The 20,653-nt window shown below is 39.0% G+C and overlaps 2 protein-coding genes across 2 annotated transcripts in view; one reads left to right on the top strand and one right to left on the bottom strand.

Annotated features, from left to right (window-relative positions):
- The window catches only part of LOC149034778 (uncharacterized), a 51,327-nt gene extending 36,272 nt beyond the window's left edge, over window positions 1-15,055 (top strand). Inside the window, exons 3-6 of the mRNA XM_089194472.1 lie at window positions 930-1,091; window positions 1,355-1,432; window positions 8,830-8,897; window positions 10,087-15,055. Coding sequence (XP_089050598.1) covers window positions 930-1,091; window positions 1,355-1,432; window positions 8,830-8,897; window positions 10,087-13,086 — 3,308 coding nt within the window. The 3' untranslated portion in view covers window positions 13,087-15,055. The remainder of the gene's footprint in view (window positions 1-929; window positions 1,092-1,354; window positions 1,433-8,829; window positions 8,898-10,086) is intronic.
- A 53-nt stretch (window positions 15,056-15,108) lies between these two features.
- LOC149034775 (neuroglobin-like) overlaps window positions 15,109-20,653 on the bottom strand; it is a 55,471-nt gene continuing 49,926 nt past the window's right edge. Inside the window, exons 2-3 of the mRNA XM_089194906.1 lie at window positions 16,963-17,188; window positions 15,109-15,861 (exon numbers count right to left, since the gene is read on the bottom strand). Coding sequence (XP_089051032.1) covers window positions 15,715-15,861; window positions 16,963-17,188 — 373 coding nt within the window. The 3' untranslated portion in view covers window positions 15,109-15,714. The remainder of the gene's footprint in view (window positions 15,862-16,962; window positions 17,189-20,653) is intronic.

Here is a 20,653-nt window from a genome sequence, read left to right as displayed (position 1 = left end):
CATCATCTTTCCATTATATTATGCAACAATCAATTGAAAGTTTCAACTTCCCCCCAGCAACCAATTTCCAGTAGAGTGCAAGTGTTATATCATTGAATATGGAGGTGTTTAACCCTTGACACCCTAACATCAGTATCCATATTCTCCGTACTATTCTTTGTATGTTTCTTGTGGTACTGAAAACGAGAATTCATTTGAAGATCAATGCTTCTTAGGTTGGTGATCATTTCCTTTATTCTCATGAGCTTAGTGAATGATTCAGCAGTATTACTGTAAGGAGAAGTGAGATGCTGGTCACTCTTAGGGTTTCAGAGAGTTAAGGTAGATAATGAACTTTAACTAACAAATGGCTCAGAAGAAAAAAGTCTACAAGGTCTAGGTTTTAAAGCTTGGTCAATTAGTTGAAAGTCAGGTTGCTTATTATTATTATTATTTTATTTTATTTTTTTGCCTAAAAATTGTGTGGGGCATTTTAACACATTATTAATTTTGCCTGTGGAATAGGAATTTTAGGAAACCTATCTCCAAAAGTTTAAATGCCCAAGGGTTTGCTTCTAATTGAGTGATGCTTAATTCTCATCATTGTTATTACCACTGTTGTCACCCAAATTATTAACATCATTATAAATATTAATCTTATCTTCTTTATCATTATTCTTATCATCTATATAATAACTGTTAGTTATATAATAACTGTTGAAGGGGGGAGGGGGGGGACTGCACGCATCCTCCAAGCTTTTCAGGGGATGTGTCAAGTCAGGCAGGTGCAAAAGTGGCAGCTGGCACTAAAGGAAAAATCTACAGATTTTAAATCTCCAGATCTTGGCAGCTCTGCTTATGCACTAATTAACTACAACCACAGGTAATTATTAACTACAACCACAGACTTTGACACAAATTATTTTTTATTTTTTATTTTTTCTTTGCAGCTGCAGCTGATGTTTATAGGAATGAGGGTAATGAGGCCTTCAAGAAAGGAGATTTCATCAATGCTATTCATTTTTACACCAAAGGAATTAAAATGAACTGCAACGAGAAAGAACTGAAGGCCAAACTGCACAACAACAGGGCTATTGCACATTTTAAACTTGGTAAGATGATGAGAGCTTTAATATGCATTTTTTTTTTCTATTTTGAAGCTATTGAGTTGTCAGTGGTAGTTTTCTGAAAACAGTGATAATTTTGAATGCATGCCCGGAAAAATTTACATCTTATCTTGGCCTCTCAAATATACAAAGAAGTAACCTCTTTCCCCAGATGTCAATGAGCATCACAAGTTTTTCCCCAAAATTATAGTAATGGTAGTTGGTTTGCAACATGTATGGCTAATCAGAGATATTTATTTCAATAACAGGAAATGACCAGGATTCACTAAGGGATGCAGAAGCAGCCATTGAGTTAAATCCAACTTTCCTTAAGGCAATTGTGAGAGGTTAGATGTGTTAGCTGTACTATAATAATAGTAATAAAAAAAGAACTTAACACTCTAAGGTTAAATGAGGTTAAATGGAGTTCAATCTTGTCTCAATTGACTTTAATTAAGAGGTCGAGACCACCCTGATGTACATTTGAATCCAGCTCTTGACTGCTACGCCATTACTTCCATTAATCATGATGAGAATATCATTTTGAACGGGGTGAAGAACTCAATGCGGAATGCAAAGCAAAATTTCAGCATGAATATTTTAGTTCCTTAAGTTCAATGAGTCACAGGTGTCAGATATGTTAAGAGCGTGTCCACGAGAGCACCGGAGAGTCGTGCTACATGCCATCTCACCGATTTCAATGAAACTTTGCCAGTTTAAAGGGTCTACCCCAAAACTCAAAAAGACAAACTGGTTTCTGCTTTGTTTTTTTTCTGGGGGGGGGGATAGACAACCCCCCCTTTTTTTTCTTAGTTTTCACCAAGAAAATCGCTTCAAATAGGTAAAATGTATGAAGATCTTACTACGATGGTATTTAACCAATTACTTTGAGGATTTGCACACATATTTTTACATCCTTAGTTAATGTCTGCTGCGAGCATCAGTCAGTTTGATTGACGGCTTGTCAATCAACGGAGGCAAATATATGACTGTGTTTTTAGACATTTCGATTCATCCAAATATTTGACAACTTTGAGGTCAAATATCTCCCGTTGCCAGAAAGCTACAACACTAATCTTAATTACCCTTTATAGCCCATCATTTTATCTCTGAAAATCATCAAAAAAATCTTTGGGCACTACCGTAATTTTGTCTTGGATGCCTTTTAAAATCTGCGACTGTGACAAGTTTCTCTTAACTACACCTGTCACGCACTTCTTGTTCTAGGCGGTCACTTGACAAAATAAACCTACATTTTTTAGCTCTTTATACAAGATGGTTGTTAAAGAAAGGTAAAAAATGTTAAAAACTTTCGAGATTTGCTGTAGGAATGGAAAATTTCACGTTTAGAGAGATGCATGTAGACGAAAAATAAATGGCAAAATCGTAGCGTTTCTTTCTTCAGTCGTTTATTACTTTGAAGATTTGCTAAAGTCAGCAGATATGGCTTTTGTAGGGCACAAAACATTCATTAGTCTATAATTTGATTGTTTACCATCATCATTGCTCATTTTAGGAGATTTTAAAGTCACATGCTGCGTGTTGGTTGATATTACTACATGTTCCAGTGTGCTACAACTTCGGCTTTCAAAGACGAGAAATTCTGCGCTCTCGCTTGAGAGCAAATATCAATAGTTCTATCGGACTAAAAACTGTGCTTCTATCCCGAAAATAAAATTAAAATAGTGTTGACGTTGTCACTTACCGCCATCGAACATTTACATGCAGAACTCCGCTATGCTAACATCTGTTGTGTGACCCGAAGACTCTCCGTAGGAATTATTCAAGCGCGTTGTTCATGCTGTCTGCTAGATAACAATTTAAGAATAATCTGCAGATCTCTATGATTATTTACCTGCTTCGATCGTAAAATATCTGCATATTTTTTTCAAGCATTCTATTACTACATATAAATCCACATCTCTCTAGATCGAGTGTTGCCGGGTTTAATTGCGTGACTTGTAAAATTTTAAAATAAGAATGAGCCAGCAGTAATTTGACGAGTAGGCTTGCAAATCTCCCTTAATGAAATTCCAAGACATGGCCAGTTGTTTTCGTGAGCAAAGACAATAATTATGAAAGAAAAGTGAGATGCAAATGTCTTTTTTTTTTAGCTTAATAGCAGCTGTACCCTCTCCTGCAGTCTTTGTCTAAATTTTGCAAAGTCCCTCCTTATCTTCTGCCTTGTTCGGTCAGTTTCGAATTCTGAAGCTAGATCATTGGCAACGGCCTCTCCGTCCTCATTCATATTTACAGAGGGGGACCTCATCAATAAACCAATTTTTGTTACGGCAGATAACCGGCTGAAGTATCGAGCGATTTGCTGCTGTATCAACCGGTCAGTCTTAGATAACATTTCTGACTGGTGTCGTCTCTTAAACTCTCTCGATATTTGGGATATCACATTAGAGGCGGTTGCCTTACTAGTTTCCTCCCTTGTCCAGCACACGTCTAGGAGATAATTCTCTGCTTTCTGAGAAAAGGTGGCTGTTTTTTGTGTTTTCCAAAGAGCCCATCCAAAGTCCTCTTGGCTAGTTAGAGATTGTTCGTCAGAATTTTTACCTGAGGTCCGACCTTGAACGTAGCCGTCCCCTATAGAATGGCACGCCGGTCTTAGTCCATTTCCTCTTCATCTTATCCTAGGCGGAATTTTTTTGTCGGCCTCACTGTGTTTGTCTTTGTCAGGGTACATTTGGATGGCAGCCAATGACTGAAACGTCTTGATACATCCTTCTTTTAGCAAGAATATCTCGCTTTCTTGTTCCGTCTCTGAAGGATTAGGTATAGTTCTCGCGATGACCAGCGTTCAGAAATCTGTGCACGTTGCTGATAACCACCCGCTTCTACGATTAGTTTGCTGAAGGTTTCTAATGTGACGAGCCTAGTGAGACCCTGAGGTGCTTCAAACTGTGCCAGTTGGTCTGTGCTATAAACTTGTCGCAGTTCTTAAGTCAGAGGGAGGATCGCCCACCTCTATCTATGTGAGCGCCTCTACAGTACCTGCGTATCCCTAGCAATCATATGATATAAAGTTCATCTCAGTCACAAATCACCAGTTAGGAAAACTGATGTTCAGATAAGCGCTCTTCTTGCCCTTCTTCCTTATTCATTACCGGCTCTAAGATAGCAGCTACAGTACGCGTTCTATTTAGGTTTACAGTCACCTTGCCGCCACCAGGAAGACTCGCCACCAGCTTTGATTTCTTCTGCCATCTGCAGATTCATCTCTCTCTCACTTTATGTCTCCGATTTTTATGAGGAGGATACTGGCATTTACGAACCCGAAGGTCTAAATCTCACACCAAGTTGTGCACGATATTTGAGGTACATCGTGAAATCGCGGCCTTCGTAATCTCCAAATATGCCAATACGCGCTAGAATTAGCTCCATCTCGGACGAAACGCATGTTTGGGATACATCGACGTCTCTCAAATGTTTTTTTTAAGCTGTATACCCAGGAATGTAGAGGTGTGAGCTGTTTCCGTCCCTGGCCAGCGCGAGAAAAATAACATTTGGTTTTACAGTTAGTTGCAAATGAACAAGACAACTGCACCATCTTGACTTTATCAATTCGAGTGTTAAATTGAGGGCTCAATTCGAGATTAAATTGAGGGCTCAATTCGAGATTAAATTGAGGGCTTTTTAGACACTCGATTTCTTATATGACATCACTATGAAGACGTAATAGAACTGATACACCTACACTACATAGGATTAAAATGTCTGTTGCGCTGTTGCGAGAAGGAGGAAAATATTACTGGAAGTGTAAACTCTTTTTAAAAAGAGTTTCAGAGACGTTTCAGAGATGTCTATCTTTGATCGGCTGTCACAAAAAATGAACCCCACTTAAATTTAGTAGGAAAAATGAACTTACCAACTCCTTGTTGAAAAAATTGGAATTCATTTCACCGATACGCCGGTTGTTTCAATTTTGCTTTTTCCTCGGGCTGCTATAAAACAGTTCATAAATTGACTAATGAATAAAATGTTTTGAAATACCGTTCGGAATTTGCCTTTTTTTTTCTGCGTGCAAATCAAGGGTAGACAAAGTTTTTAAACATTTGACTAGAATTTCATGGAGTTCACCTCGATAATTTTCGTCGGCCAGAGTCAAGACGCGCCAAGGTAAGGGACATCGCCCTCCAGTAAAATAATTTTCCAAAGAATAAACGTGGCAAGCGTGAGGAAACGCACATTTTTTTTATCATTGTGATCAAAGCCCAATGATGTACCTAAATTGGTACTTACGGTATCAAACCATCGATTATGACAGGGTGAGCTTAATTTTTCTGTCGAGGTCGACGTGACTTCACATGAAAAGCGTTTTCGACGGAACAAACTAGTGAGCATCGCTGCACGAACTGAGAAAGTAAAAACTTGTATTTATCTCACGCGTTTCGTCTGACAATAATAATAATAATAATATTTAATACTTATATTGCGCTTTTTCTATAAAAATACTCAAAAGCGCATTACAATATTATTAAAAACTAAATTAAAACCAGTAAAATTACTCGGTAAAATTACAATATTACAATATTAACATTACAATATTAAAAAAATAAAAATAATAAAAAAATAAAAATAAAATAAATAAATAAATAAATAATCTAACTAAAAGCCTTTTTAAATAAATATGTTTTAACAGAGCGTTTAAAAGAGTCGATTGATGTTTCCTGTCTAATTGGCAGAGGATGACTGTTCCATAAAAAGGGGGCAGCCATCGATAACGCGCGATCTCCCAAGGTCTTCTTCGTTCTTAGCTGAGGTCTTTCTAACAATATACCATTATTGTTACGGCGTAGTTGGTAACGTGAGACCGGTAAGACAGAGACAAGACAAGACAAGACAAGATCCTTGTCCTGACAATAGTAGACTTCATCAAGGATTTTTTCAAGTAGGGTAAAAAAGCTTGTTCATATACAAATAGTAAATAAGTTGTCTCTTTGCTATTGAAGCGATCCGTCGGATGAAAACCAAATTACTTGCGTGGCTCTAAAGAATCCCGAATCGTATAAATAGAATTTTATTCGATCTGAAACAATAAATAAATAAGATTTCTAAACAACAGAACCTAACCAAAAATAAGAGATCTAAGCACATCATATAATCTTCAAAACACGAACAGATTTAATCGCTAATTACATGCGGTCTTACAGAGATTACACTAACAGAAATCAACGCGAATAATTGAATGTAACAAAGCCTAAGGAAACCAAAAACGACTTAAACAACTGACTTACTTCGTGACGGGATTCCAGAGTTAAACTAAACTGTATAATCATCAAAAACGGGAAAGCTATCCTGATTCATGCCTCCGACACGACACGTGTAAAAACTAACTAAAAACCATCAACTTACTCATATTTCAGTGTCAATCAAGGTGATCAATGAGTGAAAAGAAAAAGTGAAATATTAAACTAAATAAACTTTTAAACGTAACGCAAATGTCACGCGAGCAATGTTCTTCTCGAAACACTGCCAATGGATAGAATTCGCCAGGTGCGCCCACAGTGTTATACATGCGTGACATTTTCCGGACGTTACATGTACGAGTACGTGATCCGTTTGAGGGTCACAGATTTAGGGTAAATATTTCAACCCTCAACATCACGCAATGTCTCTAGTTTATAGAGGTCCTAGAACGTTTCATTATATGGAGTTGCCTTCTGCGGGTAGAAGGCTACAAGCGAATTTCTCAGGCGTAATTGCCTTTGATTTCTCAATTGATGTTGTCGCAAACACAGTTTTTGGGAGTCACGAGACAAAAAAACTTATCAGGACCTAGTTTTATTTGCTAATGGAAATAAATAGCAAATAAAAACACATTTTTTTGTGAAATAAAGTCACAAATGACGGGGGTTCTCTGAAACAAATAGTGATAGAAAAGGATTTCAGTTCTGGTCAATATTGACTTTTCATGGCCTACTTCCAAATCTGAGGGAACGCGCCGAGGGAATAAAAAAACATAAATGTGTGATAATGCAAGCAAGAGAATGAAAATCCAATTGAAGAAAAAGGAGCAAACAAAGGAAGACGTGTTGCAGCGTGCAGATATCTTTTGAGCCAGACCTACACACCTAAGCCCGACACCACCCAGAGAAACTCGAAAGAGTCTTGTATATGAACTAGCTCGCACGTGCACGCAGGAAAGGCCATGACAATCAGCGAAAATAATAGCAAATGCAAATGATATTTGCAGTCAAAAAACAGGAAAATAAGATAACAGAAGGATTAAGAACTTTCTAGAAGTGTCTTCTTAAAAAAAGAAAAAAGGTGAACAATTTTTACTTCTCATGAAAGGTCACGCAGGAACCCTACAAATACTACAACTACAATACTCTACGTGGATTTCTTGATGGTGGAAAGTGGAAAAAACATTTTCAAGTCTTATTTTCTGGAAACATGACGTAGTTAATGAATTTATGGGGCTACTGGTACTGGCTCCTACCAAATAAGGGGGGCAGAGTTTCTCGTCATTCGCGGTATGGAAAAGCAGAAGTTGTTACACTCGGGAACTTGTACGTCAACAAGAAGGCGACATGTGACTTTAAAATCTCCTCTCCTGTTACAGTTTCCTTATTGTAAACTGTGCGATGATAATAATAGACGATCAAAGTATAGGCTAATGAATGTTTTGTTCTGTACAAGAGCCCTATGTCCTGATTTTAGCAAATTTTGAAAGTAATAAACGACTGAAGAAAGAAACGCTATGATTTTCCCATTGATTTTTCGTCAACATGCATCTCTCTAAACGTGAAATTTTCCATTCCAACCAAAAAATCCCGAAAGTTTTCCCATTTTTTACCTTTCTCGATCAATCATCTTGTATAAAGAGCTAAAAAATGTAGGCTTATTTTGTCAAGTGACCGCCTAGAGCAAGAATTGCGTGACAGGTGTAGTTGAGAGAAACTTGTCACAGTCGCAGATTTTAAAAGGCATCCAAGACAAAAATACGGTAGCGCCCAAATATTTTTTTGATGATTCTCAGAGATGAAATGATGGGTTATAAAGGGTAATTAAGATTAGTCTTGTAGCTTTCCGGCAACGGGAGATATTTGACCTCAAAGTTGTCAAATATTTGGATAAATCGAAAAGTCTGAAAACACAGTCGTATATTTGCCTCTGTTGATTGACAAGCCGTAGATCAAACTGACTGATACTCGCGGCGCCTATTAACTGAGGATGTAAAAAGTATGTGTGCAAACCCTCAAAGTAATCGGTTAAATACCATTGCAGTGAGAGCTTCATACATTTTACCCATTGAAGCGATTTCCTTGAAATCCAAGAAAAACCGGGGGGGGTGGTCTATCTCCCTCCGTAAAAACTAAAACAGAAACCAGTCTGTTTTTTTAGTTTTGGGGTAGACCCTTTAAATTGGCAAAGTTTCACTGAAATCGGTGGGATGGCACGTAGCACGACTGCTGGTGTTCTCGTGGACACGCTCTCAAGTCACTATCTGGCTGTTTTAAAAAGAAGCATCAGGACTTAACTAACTCTTAGTGTTTTTGTGGGAGTTGTTGATCCCAATTTAAATGTTCTTCGAAGTTTTAGTTGTCTGTAAAGCTAAATAAATCTAACTGAAACCTAATAGGGCCTGTTTATTCTTTTCCGTTTAGTTTTTTTGTTTTGTTTTGTTTTGTCTTTTTTTTTCTTCTGGTCTGTAATGATTTCAATGGTTTCAGGTTCTTTTCTCAGAATTGAGCTACAGTTATAGTATGCTTCTTTGTGTTGTTGCCTACAGGAGCCACTGCTTGTGTTGAATTGAAGAGATTTGAAGAAGCGATCAGTTGGTGTGATAAGGGACTAGCTGTATCCTTTGAAGGAATCTTTCATTTTTAACCGTGGGTATAATGGAAATAGTTTCCATAATATGATGTTTCAAGGGAGAAAATACAAAGAAGGGTATTAATTATGATGGGAACTTGTCAGTTCACATACTTTAAGTGTGTGTTATTAAGAAACGTAGGATAAGTTATTACCTCATGACTTATTAAAGATATTACTCCTTTTAGCCAATTTGACTTAGTTATACTATCCATGCCAATAACTGGTACATTAGTTTAGATAACCCTTTAATTCACAGACCAAGTTTGTAATTATCCTTACTGTTAACCGTACGATTTTTGTAATGTTAGTTCAAAGAATTCAGCATTGGATCAACTAATTATCCCCAAATTGATATATTTTTTTACTCTCAACACTTATCTGATTGATATTGTATTGCTATTGTAAGGAGAAATTCTCTCTTGGTCACTCATGGGAGTTAAAGGGTGAAAAGACTAATATTCATCCAGTTTATACATGGTACGTGGCTAGATGATCTCTCTAAAACAAGCCAGAACAAAAGCTCGGTAATGTTTAGATAACTTATGCAGGTTTTCTTGCCTTCGACTTTTTTTTCCACTACTTAGAGACTCGGAAACTTTCGTCCTGCTTTCCTATGGACAAATAAAAATTTTAAAGACACGTATTGGTGTTGTAGACTCATTTCTTCCACTGCTGTTAACATTCGTCTGATGTTAAAGCTATATTAATTTAAAAATTGAGCAAGTGCTGCTGAGTTTTTGTAAAAAAGGGATTAAATTTAGATATTTCGCGTTAAATTTTGAGGCTGCACACTGAAAAAAGGATTTTTGAAATGTAAATTTACTTGATAACTGACTAACTGAATGTTGATAAAACATCTATCTTTCATGCAAGCCCTCCTAATGGGCCATTTTATAGTTGTGTACTTAGTTGCCAAGCCTTTGATTTGGAGTAAAAATAAAGATGACCTTGTTGTGATAGAGACCAGTATCTAGAAACGATAATAACAAAGTAGTTTGCTTTAAATAGCAGCAATGTTTTTATCATAACAAGGTCACCCTTAGCCACAATCCAGTTCAAATGCTTGAGAACCAAGCACGCAAATGTTAAAATGGACTATCATAAATTAATATGATCAGAAAAATAATATTTCTTTGTTTTTTCCACATTTTTAACCCTTAACATAAAAAAGATTGACAAAAACAATAGGATGTTGTTGTCATTAAGACTTCAGTCTGTCAGTGAAGTGGGAGATAGGTCCATGGAGGAAAAAGATCCTATTAGTCATGACCATGGTAGTGCAAGTTCAGGTGATGTCAAGAAAGTCATAGATCTCTATAATCGGGGAGAAGAAGTCATAGAGTACCTCAACCTATATCTTAAAAAAGCTAAAGAGGTAGGAGACAAGCACGGGGAGGGTAACGCTTATGGCAATCTTGGCAATGCTTATAACCGTCTGGGTGATTTCAAAAAAGCCATAGAGTACCACAACCTACATCTTAAAATAGCTAAAGAAGTAGGAAACAAGCATGGGGAGGGTAACGCTTATGGCAATCTTGGCATTGCTTATAAGAGTCTGGGTGATTTCAAAAAAGCCATAGAGTACCACAACCTAAATCTTAAAATAGCTAAAGAAGTAGGAGACAAGCATGGGGAGGGTAACGCTTATGGCAATCTTGGCAATGGTTATGACCGTCTGGGTGATTTCAAAGAAGCCATAGAGTACCACAACCTACATCTTAAAATAGCTAAAGAAGTAGGAAATAAGCATGGGGAGGGTAAGGCTTATGGCAATCTTGGCATTGCTTACCACCGTCTGGGTGATTTCAAAAAAGCCATAGAGTACCACAACCTAAATCTTAAAATAGCTAAAGAAGTAGGAGACAAGCATGGGGAGGGTAACGCTTATGGCAATCTTGGCAATGGTTATGACCGTCTGGGTGATTTCAAAGAAGCCATAGAGTACCACAACCTACATCTTAACATAGCTAAAGAAGTAGGAGACAAGCATGGGGAGGGTAACGCTTATGGCAATCTTGGCAATGCCTATCACCGTCTGGGTGATTTCAAAAAAGCCATAGAGTACCACAACCTAAATCTTAAAATAGCTAAAGAAGTAGGAGACAAGCATGGGGAGGGTAACGCTTATGGCAATCTTGGCAATGGTTATGACCGTCTGGGTGATTTCAAAGAAGCCATAGAGTACCACAACCTACATCTTAAAATAGCTAAAGAAGTAGGAAATAAGCATGGGGAGGGTAACGCTTATGGCAATCTTGGCAATGCTTATAAGAGTCTGGGTGATTTCAAAAAAGCCATAGAGTACCACAACCTACATCTTAAAATAGCTAAAGAAGTAGGAAACAAGCATGGGGAGGGTACTGCTTATGGCAATCTTGGCATTGCTTATAAGAGTCTGGGTGATTTCAAAAAAGCCATAGAGTACCACAACCTAAATCTTAAAATAGCTAAAGAAGTAGGAAACAAGCATGGGGAGGGTGCTGCTTATGGCAATCTTGGCAATGCTTATTTTAGTCTGGGTGATTTCAAAAAAGCCATAGAGTACCACAACCTACATCTTAAAATAGCTAAAGAAGTAAGAGACAAATCAATGGAGGCAATGGCCTACTATTCATTAGGATGCGTTTTTGAGTTGCAAGGTGGACTGCCAAAAGCCGTTGAGCACTACCAAGCTAGCATAAACTTATTCAATTCCTTGAGAGTACTTCTAAAATCTAAAGACGAGTGGAAAGTTAACTTTCGAAATCAATATCAAATGGCGTATACGGGTTTGTGGAGAGTTCTCGTAGAACAAGGTAATGTAGATGAAGCCTTATTTGTTGCTGAGAAAGGACGAGCTCAAGCTCTGTCCGACCTTATGGAATCCAGTTTTTGTGGTGAAGCAAGTCAGCACAAGGCAGGTGATGAAGATTTAGCAGTCACTGCTAAGTCTAAATCGAATTGGATGAAACGTTTTTCAAAAGTTTTAAAAAGCGTTCCATCAAACACCGTCTTTCAGGCAGTGGACAAAGCTGACGTCAATCTTTGGGTTGTGTCCGAAAGAAAACAAGTTCAGCTAAGACAAAGTAAACTGAAAGGTTTTGTTTCAGAGAATAGTGGATCTAGCCAGTCCTTTGAGTCGTTCATGCTCAGTGTCTATACACAACTTGGTGTTGTTTCTAATGTGAGATGCGAGAATCGATCTTTGGATGTTTTGAGGGAGAGCCGTTCAAAAGTGGATGAGAAACCTAAAGAAGACAACCCTCAACCTCCTATCCAACAAAACGAATGCTTGAACACTTTGTACGATACCGTTATGAAGCCGGTGTCTGACCTGCTTCAAGGGGATGAGTTACTCATTATTCCCGATGGACCCCTGTGGCTCGCTCCTTACGCTGCACTCAAAGATGGTAATTCTAAATACCTTTGTGAATCTTTCAGAATCCGACTCGCTCCATCATTAACGAGTCTCGGACTCATTGCCGATTGCCCAGATGATTATCACAAAAGGAATGGTGCGTTACTTGTAGGAGATCCGTGGGTATCTGAGGTTACTAACAGCGAGGGAGAGAAAATCCTCGAGCAGCTTCCGTGTGCTAAAGAAGAAGTAGAAATGATCGGAAAAATTCTGAATATCGCGCCAATCACTGGCAGACAGGCCACGAAACGTGAGGTGCTAAAAAGACTCAGTTCCGTTTCCTTAGTTCACTTTGCGGCACACGGATGTGAAGAAACTGGCGAAATTGCTCTCACACCTGACCCAGACCGAACATCTACTGTGCCTACCGAGAAGGAGGATTACATTTTAACGATTCGAGATGTGTTAAATGGTCAACTTCGCGCTAAACTAGTTGTACTTAGTTGCTGCCACAGCGGTCGAGGCGAGATCAAGGCTGAAGGTGTGGTTGGCATTGCACGCGCTTTTATGGGGGCTGGTGCTCGGTCTGTTGTGGTGTCCCTGTGGGCGATTGATGACAAGGTTACTCTTGAGTTCATGAAATGCTTTTATCTACACCTTGCCGAAAGTAAACCTGCAAGCGAGTCACTGAACCTGGCCATGAGAAGCCTTAGAGAATCAGACCAGTTCCGCGACATCAAACACTGGGCTCCCTTTTTGCTGATTGGAGATGACGTTACTTTTGACTTCATGGCAAAGGAAAGAGAAAATTTGAATACAAAATCAAATACATGAAAACTTGTTTTTTCTCATCTCAAAAAGAATGACGCATGAACTTAGAGGCGTTAAATGTTTCTCTATTTTGGCAATTTTGACTATTTTTCATAACTTTCTACTTTTTGTTGAATGGAACTTGAGATGTGTAGCTTTACCATGGTGAAGAAATAAAATCAGACTATTTTATTGTATTTTGATCAGTGGAATTGTCTTTTTTTGTTACCTTTAAAATTTAAACGCTTGCGAACAGAACGAAATGTAACAAGGCCTACAGTAGTTGAAGGTGATTGCGAGGTGTTCGTTTTCGTTAATATGACACTCAGCTCTATTCCTGTACCACAATCAGTTGTATGGAAAACAATTTAAAGACTTTTTCTTTTACATAACCAGGAGCTTGTTCACCGGGTTTTAATTTCGTTTATACTCTAAGCTTTTAATAAGCAAAGAAACAGTTCGTCATTTGCAAAAGTTGGCGAAATTTGTAATTCCAAAAGTTTGATTTCTAAATTTGCAGCAACATGCTAATAAAACTTGGATGGTTTCTCTATATCATAAATTACTTTGTTACAATTTGAGATTGTCTTCACAGGAAAATTTGTGTAATATTTTTTTCAATCCATCTCAATGAATCTAATTCTATCAGTGCCAAGATTGCCATTCTAAGCTTAATTTGAAGAAGTAAACATCACAGATAATTGAATTTACTGACCATATGTAAGAGACATAAGACCTACTTTCAGGGGTGTAGCCAGCCTCTAGTCCCGTAGGCCCGGCCTACAATTGTTTTCCGCCCGCTTGACTTTCATAATACGACTTTTGCAAATGTTGAAACGAAAATTGAACTTTGTGAGGAAACAGGCCCAAAGCAAGTCAAAAAGCTGGCTAAAACCCTGTTTGTAATCAAATGAGTTTGGTCAATTTTATTCCGTTGTATCAAACACTTATCTTTTCGTTTTAAAGAACTACGACAGAGAGGTTAAAAATTGTGCATGTAATCGAAATAAGGAAACAGCAAAGCAGAGTTCACTGTAACGGTAGTTTCCACAGTTGTGACTTTACTGTATGTTCTATGGAATTTGTTGTTTCTTGTAGGAAAATATTTATACCAATTAAGTAAAGAAGGAGATAAAGTAAACCATGTAGTCATCAATGGGAATTTTTTTGGTGAAAAGGTTCACCACAAATGTAAATGTAGTCCGAAGTTGAAAAGGTTCAGGACTTCAGGATAAAACTTTCAATTTTTGAAAATTCCCTGTTTAATTTGCTTTCATTTCTTTAGATTTACCTTAGTTTAATTTGAAGATGTCTGATAATATCTTTCTTAGATTTAAGAATTTATACCTAGGTATTCATTGTACGCTTTTTAGTTAGAACCCGTTAGGTGGTCAAAAATTAAGATATACTGTATCACGGCTGTTTTAGAAGAAAGTTTTGTTAAATGAATCTTAATTTTGCAGATTTTTCGTAACTACTATTGATATATTAGTTAACCTCGCACATGGTTGAACATGATGTAACGTAGGATTTTAAAAACAAGGTCGAACAGTTTCAACTACATATGTTTTGTGTAATGTCATTGTATTTCGAGTGAAGTATTTTGATGTTATTTTTATTTACAGTTAAAAATAATTGTTCACTTACTTTAGGTTAATTAACTCATGAACTCTCAAGTTCTGAAGACAAATTCTCCCAACTGACAAGAATGTGTTTGTTTGTAGCTTCATTCCGAGAATCTGATGTAACATTACGTTTCTAGCAAAAAATTTTCTTCCAGTCTAGATTTTCTCTAATTCTTATTGACACCATGTTTGTTGGTGTATTAATTCAAATTATGATCAGTCTTGGGAGTAAATGGGTTCATTTTAGTGTCTCCGTGTTGCGTGTATTTTACTTAAAGCCTTGGACAATCTAATGCAGTTTCTGTTGTACTTAATTTTATACTTCTTTGTGTAAGAGAAATATACAGTGTATAAAATACGAAAACTGTGTTGATTTTTATTGTCTGTCTCCATATTCTAAGGATTCTTGTAAGACGCAAAGAGAACGGATCCTGTGAGGACTTCAATGCTTGTTTCGACACGCGCGCGCCAATTTTGTAATCTGTGCAGCTGACAATGTACTAACATTCCATGTTTCAAGCCCCCACCCACTTATTGTATTGGATTGTATGTCTTTCACTGTCTATTGTTCTCCATATAGCCTCACAGTTTTGGAAGCTGATGGACATGTTCATACTGTTACATGTCTGCGCCCTTTTTTACCTTTTTCCACACACAGGTTTTTATACCTTTTCACATTTGCGCGTCCCTTTTTTCTCCTTCCTTTTGTTCCTTCCTTATTTTTTTTCATCATACTTTTCCTTTATTCCCATCCTTACGCGCACTTCTTTCATCGCCTCCAACTTTATTCTTCTGCGCGCTTCATGAGACGCAACTATCTCCTTGTCTGTTTCAGTTTTCATTCGTCTTAATCCTCACGCAACGTCATGCTTCTAATATCTCATAAACCTCCCTACTCCCCCAGAGTAGTTGTTATCATGCTCATTTTGTCCACGTCAGGATGGTGTCCCCTTATCGTCATCCCTAGTAAAATCTCAGTTTTCCTCTCGACTAATTCCCAGTCAACAGGGTCTCTCGGTATTAAGTCTTACGTGCTAGTGTTTTCTCTCCTCAGTCCTTTCATCATAGTAGCAGTTATAAAGCGAAAGAGCTCCCTCCAAGTCTCGGCGCCATACTCAGCGAATTTTGTTGGGAACGAGTCCTTCAATATCCAAATCAAGGCTTCTTCTATCATCTGATTGGGTATGGGTCAAACTCTCGCCCAGGGTCCACCTACACTGCGAATCCAAAATGGCGGCAGGCTAATCCATAGACTCCACTGAGTCGCTAGCCGCCGTCTCGGATGTAGACGCAGAGAAGACCCTGGAAAAGAGTTTTGACAAATCAATAATCAAGAAAGGATAAGTTACTATAGTACTTAGAGAGATAATCGATAACAACTTGAGAGATTCATTATGAGCCATCGATTATTCGACTCCATGTGTCCTTACATCGTAGAATAAACTCCTCGAATACGCACGCCCATATGCCCCTCTCCCCCCTCCCTTCAATACCACTATAGATCCCTCTACTGCAACCTTTATCAATATACAGCACAATACAACGTCATACCCTTAGTAACACTGTAAATCCGTGAAATGCAATAACTTCACAGCGCTTCACAACAATATGTACCCGTAAATAGCCATATGCTTCCCTCGACCGAATTTTACATCACCATACAGCGCTATATGAATAGTTTATCCAATTTGGCAACGAGTACGGGTATTTGTCCGTGGACATTGTCTTTTCCAAGATACGAAAACCGAAACCTTCCGGGGACAGACAATGTCCCAAAATACAGACAGTTGTGTTTTTTATCCTTGAAATATTTTGCAACGCACGTGAAAAATATTTATGAACAGCTTACTGAATTGAATGACTAAAAGGGGTAATGAAAAACGTTAGACCTTCGTCCTTTGCGATTGCAAAGGGCTAACGCTCGAAACGTGAGCTTTCAATTTACGTAATTAACTTCAGATGATAATACTAACTTATTCTGAATTGAATTAAGTTTGAAAAAAAGATTTATAGTGGTGGACGTAAGGTTTAGAAATTTGGGAATATCGCTTGGGTTATATTCTCGGATATCACCCAGTTTCAGCAGGGGGATATTCAGTCACTTGCTGCGTTTAGACCAATCGCGCACGGGTAAAAACAGTTGATGGATCTTGAACAGCGATATGTACCCCTAGATAGCTCTATACTTCCCTTTTCTGCAGTTTATATTACTATACAGCGCTATACAACAATATGTACCTCTAAGTAGCCTTGATCGGCATAATAGAAAACATACATCGAAATCTTCCAGCCACACGTGCCATGTTTTATCTCTTTTTCCAAAGTTCATTAAATACTCGATGAAAACCTCTACGGCGTTTAAAGAAAACACAGTATTTTCCAGCGCGGTCATGACTCGTCTGACGTGAAGATACAGAGGTCGAGAGTTGATTACGGCTTCAAATTTCAAATTCTTAGAGGCGGGAGATATGTCTTGAATTCTCGGGTTGGACTCAAAAAGTCTGAAACAAAATCACTCATGAACATCGTTATCAATTCTGAATAATTGAAATTCGCTTCACGTTTACTTTAGGTAAGAAATTTTACTGCCATTATGCCAGTTATGCAAAGAAATCAAGAGACTGAGCAATACCCACTACGAGATACGCACGCACACACACACACACACACACACACACACACACACACACACACACACACACACACACACACACACACCTGTCAGTTATAAAAATAAAGAGATACATGACAGGGCTGACACAAGAGTACAATTGGTATGGAGTCTCCGGGTAATGAGTTCCTGTGCGATTATCGGAGGCGAAAGAAAGAGTGGAGGCCAAGTATATATTTAAAGCTATATATTTAATGAGCAGAGGAGCTCACAAGAGCAGGGCCTGAGGTCAACTGAACTGTTGCATAATCACATTAGGATATTTATAAGTCGAGCGCGGTTGGTAGATAAGAGGGTTAAGGGCTAATCCCACATCCCCCTTTCTAGACATTTCGATACTGTAAGAATGTCTCTGTGCAAAGTCTTCTAATAATGGAAAGCGAGTCTATTAAGTAATTTGATCATGAAACTAATAGCAAATGTTCATTCAGTCCTAATCAAAACCTAATCTCTTGGGCGGGTTGACCTTTCTTCCGGAACGAGTAGCGGTTCCAGGAACGGGAACTGGAATGGAAGACTTTTGGGCAGACATAAAAGCTTCGTTCTTCTCTGCCGGAATAGGTGGCTGATCCTTGGAAATTTCGGGAGGATCAGGTGGAGGGCTTTCCGTTGTGTACTTTGCTTCTTTAGGATTTGGATTGAGTTGACGTCTGTTTCTTCTAACAGTTGCGTTGCTGTCAGTGTCGAGGTAGTAGGAACGTGGCTGTGGTGTTTTGGATACTACTACCGCGTTCTCTTTGCGATCAGGGATGTAAACACGATCGCCTGGCGACAGATTACTGAGCTCTTTAACTGCATGTCGTCGGTTGTACTCTTTCATTTGCTCGGTCTTAATCTTGGCTTCCTTTTCACGCAATGTCGTTAACTCTGGCCATTGCGGTGTTAGTTTAGACGGAGTAGTTGGAAGGGTGGTGCGTAGTCGCCGTCCCATGCATAGTTCGGCTGGGCTGAATCCGTTTTCCAGTGGAGTAGCTCTGTAAGCGAGTAGTGCTTCATACGGATCATCAGATTTTTTAAGGAGGTTTTTAGTTGTTTGCACCATGCGTTCAGCTTCTCCGTTGCTTTGTGGGTATTTTGGACTGCTTGTAATGTGTGTGAATCCCCATTTTTCTGCAAATTTGGCGAATTCCGCTGAGGAATACTGCGGTCCGTTATCGGAGATCACGGTTTCTGGAATTCCATGGCGCGCGAAAATCGCTTTTAGGTGATTGATACCGGCGCAGATGTCACAGTTATTCCTGAAGAAGTCTTTCGCCAATGCAACTTAGGAAAACTACATTAACACTGAGGGAATTATGACTCTGTCGTCTTTCATTAGGATTCCCTGCTGAACTGTGATTTCTGCCCTGTACTGCCAGTACGGTTGGAGTGAACAATTCAAGTGATGTTTCTCTGGCCAGCCTTCACTGCAGAACAGCTTAAGCTTTGAACAGACTTCGTCTTCGTCCTGATGAAGGCGTATTTCTTGCAAGCGGCGCTCTGTAGTTGGCAGGCATTCTACTATGTGTGAGACATAGAGGTTTAAATCTTCGTTAAGTTTCTTCTCGTCTTTCGTGAGACTTCGGTGAAGTGGTGCTCTTGATAAGGTATCAGCTGTGGTGAGGTCTTTTCCGGGTACATGGACTATTTGGTACGAGTAGCGCATAAGTCGCATCCGGAACCTTTGAATACGTGGTGGCATGTCCTGGAGACATTTTGATCCTAGTAACGGCACCAACGGTTTGTGATCCGTTTCGATAAGGAACTCTTTACCGAGGACAAAGTCGGCAAACTTTTCACAAGCCCAAGTAGTTGCGAGTGCTTCTTTCTCTATCTGAGCGTATCTTTGTTCAGTAGACGTCATAGAGCGCGAAGCGTAGGCGATTGGCTTCTTTGAGTCATCTTCTTGGACTTGTAAGAGGACTGCTCCTAATCCATACGACGACGCGTCTGCAGATATAATAGTTTCTTTATTGGAGCAGTAATGAGCGAGAACTGGCGCTTGAGTCATTTCTTTCTTCAAGCGAGTGAAAGAATCTTCTTGAGCTTGACTCCAGTGCCATTCGTTCTTGCTTGAAAGAAGATCGCGAAGAGGCATAGTCTTCTCAGACAGATTTTCGATGAACTTTTGTTGGTGGTTGATCATTCCCAGGAATCTCCGTAGTTCTGCAACATTTTGCGGTTTCTCCATCTTTTCAATAGCTGCAGTCTTGTCTGGATCGGGGCCTATTCCTTGAGCGCTGAGACTATGGCCCGCGAACTTCAATTGTTTCCTTGAAAATTCGCACTTCTCTGGGTTCAAGGTGATTCTTGCTCTGATCAATCTTGTTAAAACTGCGTCAAGTCGTTCATCATGTTGTTTTTGCGTCTTTCCATGCACGAGGATGTCATCCATAATGCATATGACTCCTTCTAAACCTTCCAGCTCGTTTAGCATTCTCTTTTGGAATCGTTCTGGTGCTGATTTCAAACCGAAGGGGAGTCGCTGAAAACAATATCTGCCAAAGGGAGTCAGAAATGTGGTCAGGAGTTGAGAGTTTTCTGCTAGCTTCTCTTGCCAAAAACCGGAATTTGCGTCAATTTTGGTGAACACTGTGGACTCTCCAATTTCACCTAGCAAGGCTTCAATCTTTGGAAGTGGATACGTTTCACGGCAAACGTTTTCATTGAGCTTTGTCAGATCCACACATATTCGGATTTTCCCGTTTGGTTTAGGTACTGTCACCATTCCAGCGCACCAATTTGTAGGCTTGTCAACCTTTCTGATTACTCCCAACTTCTCCATTCGGGCAAGCTCTTCTTTTACTTTGCTTTTCATTGGTAATGGAACACGTCGTGGGGTCATGATGGCAAACGGTTGAGCGTCTGACTTCAACTTGATTTCATACTCTCCCTCAAGTTCTCCCAGTCCATGGAACAGTTGAGGATATTTCGCTTTAATACTTTCTTCGTAGCTTTGACTTTGGATTTCATTGATTCGAGCCAATAGATTTAGCTTTTGAATCGCTGGCTGCCCCAGAAGAGGCTCTTTTAGGCCTTTAACAACGTAAATATCTTCGGTCACGCACTTTTCTCCCAGGGATAAAGTGTCACGAATTGTCCCTATTACACAGAGACCCTTGTGATCCGCTCCAAAGAGTCTTTTGGAGGTGTAATGTAGTTTTCCTAAGTTGCATTGGCGAAAGACTTCTTCAGGAATAACTGTGACATCTGCGCCGGTATCAATCTTGAAATTTACTTCGGAGTTTCCTATCGATAGATTTGTACGCCATTTCTCCGATGTTTCGATTGTGTTGACGACTTCGTTGACGGTCAT

This window comes from Pocillopora damicornis, chromosome 14 (genome assembly GCF_964200805.1).
Source record: "Pocillopora damicornis chromosome 14, jaPocDami1.2, whole genome shotgun sequence".
NCBI classification, from domain to species: domain Eukaryota; kingdom Metazoa; phylum Cnidaria; class Anthozoa; order Scleractinia; family Pocilloporidae; genus Pocillopora; species Pocillopora damicornis.
This window is presented reverse-complemented; position numbering and strand designations above follow the sequence as displayed.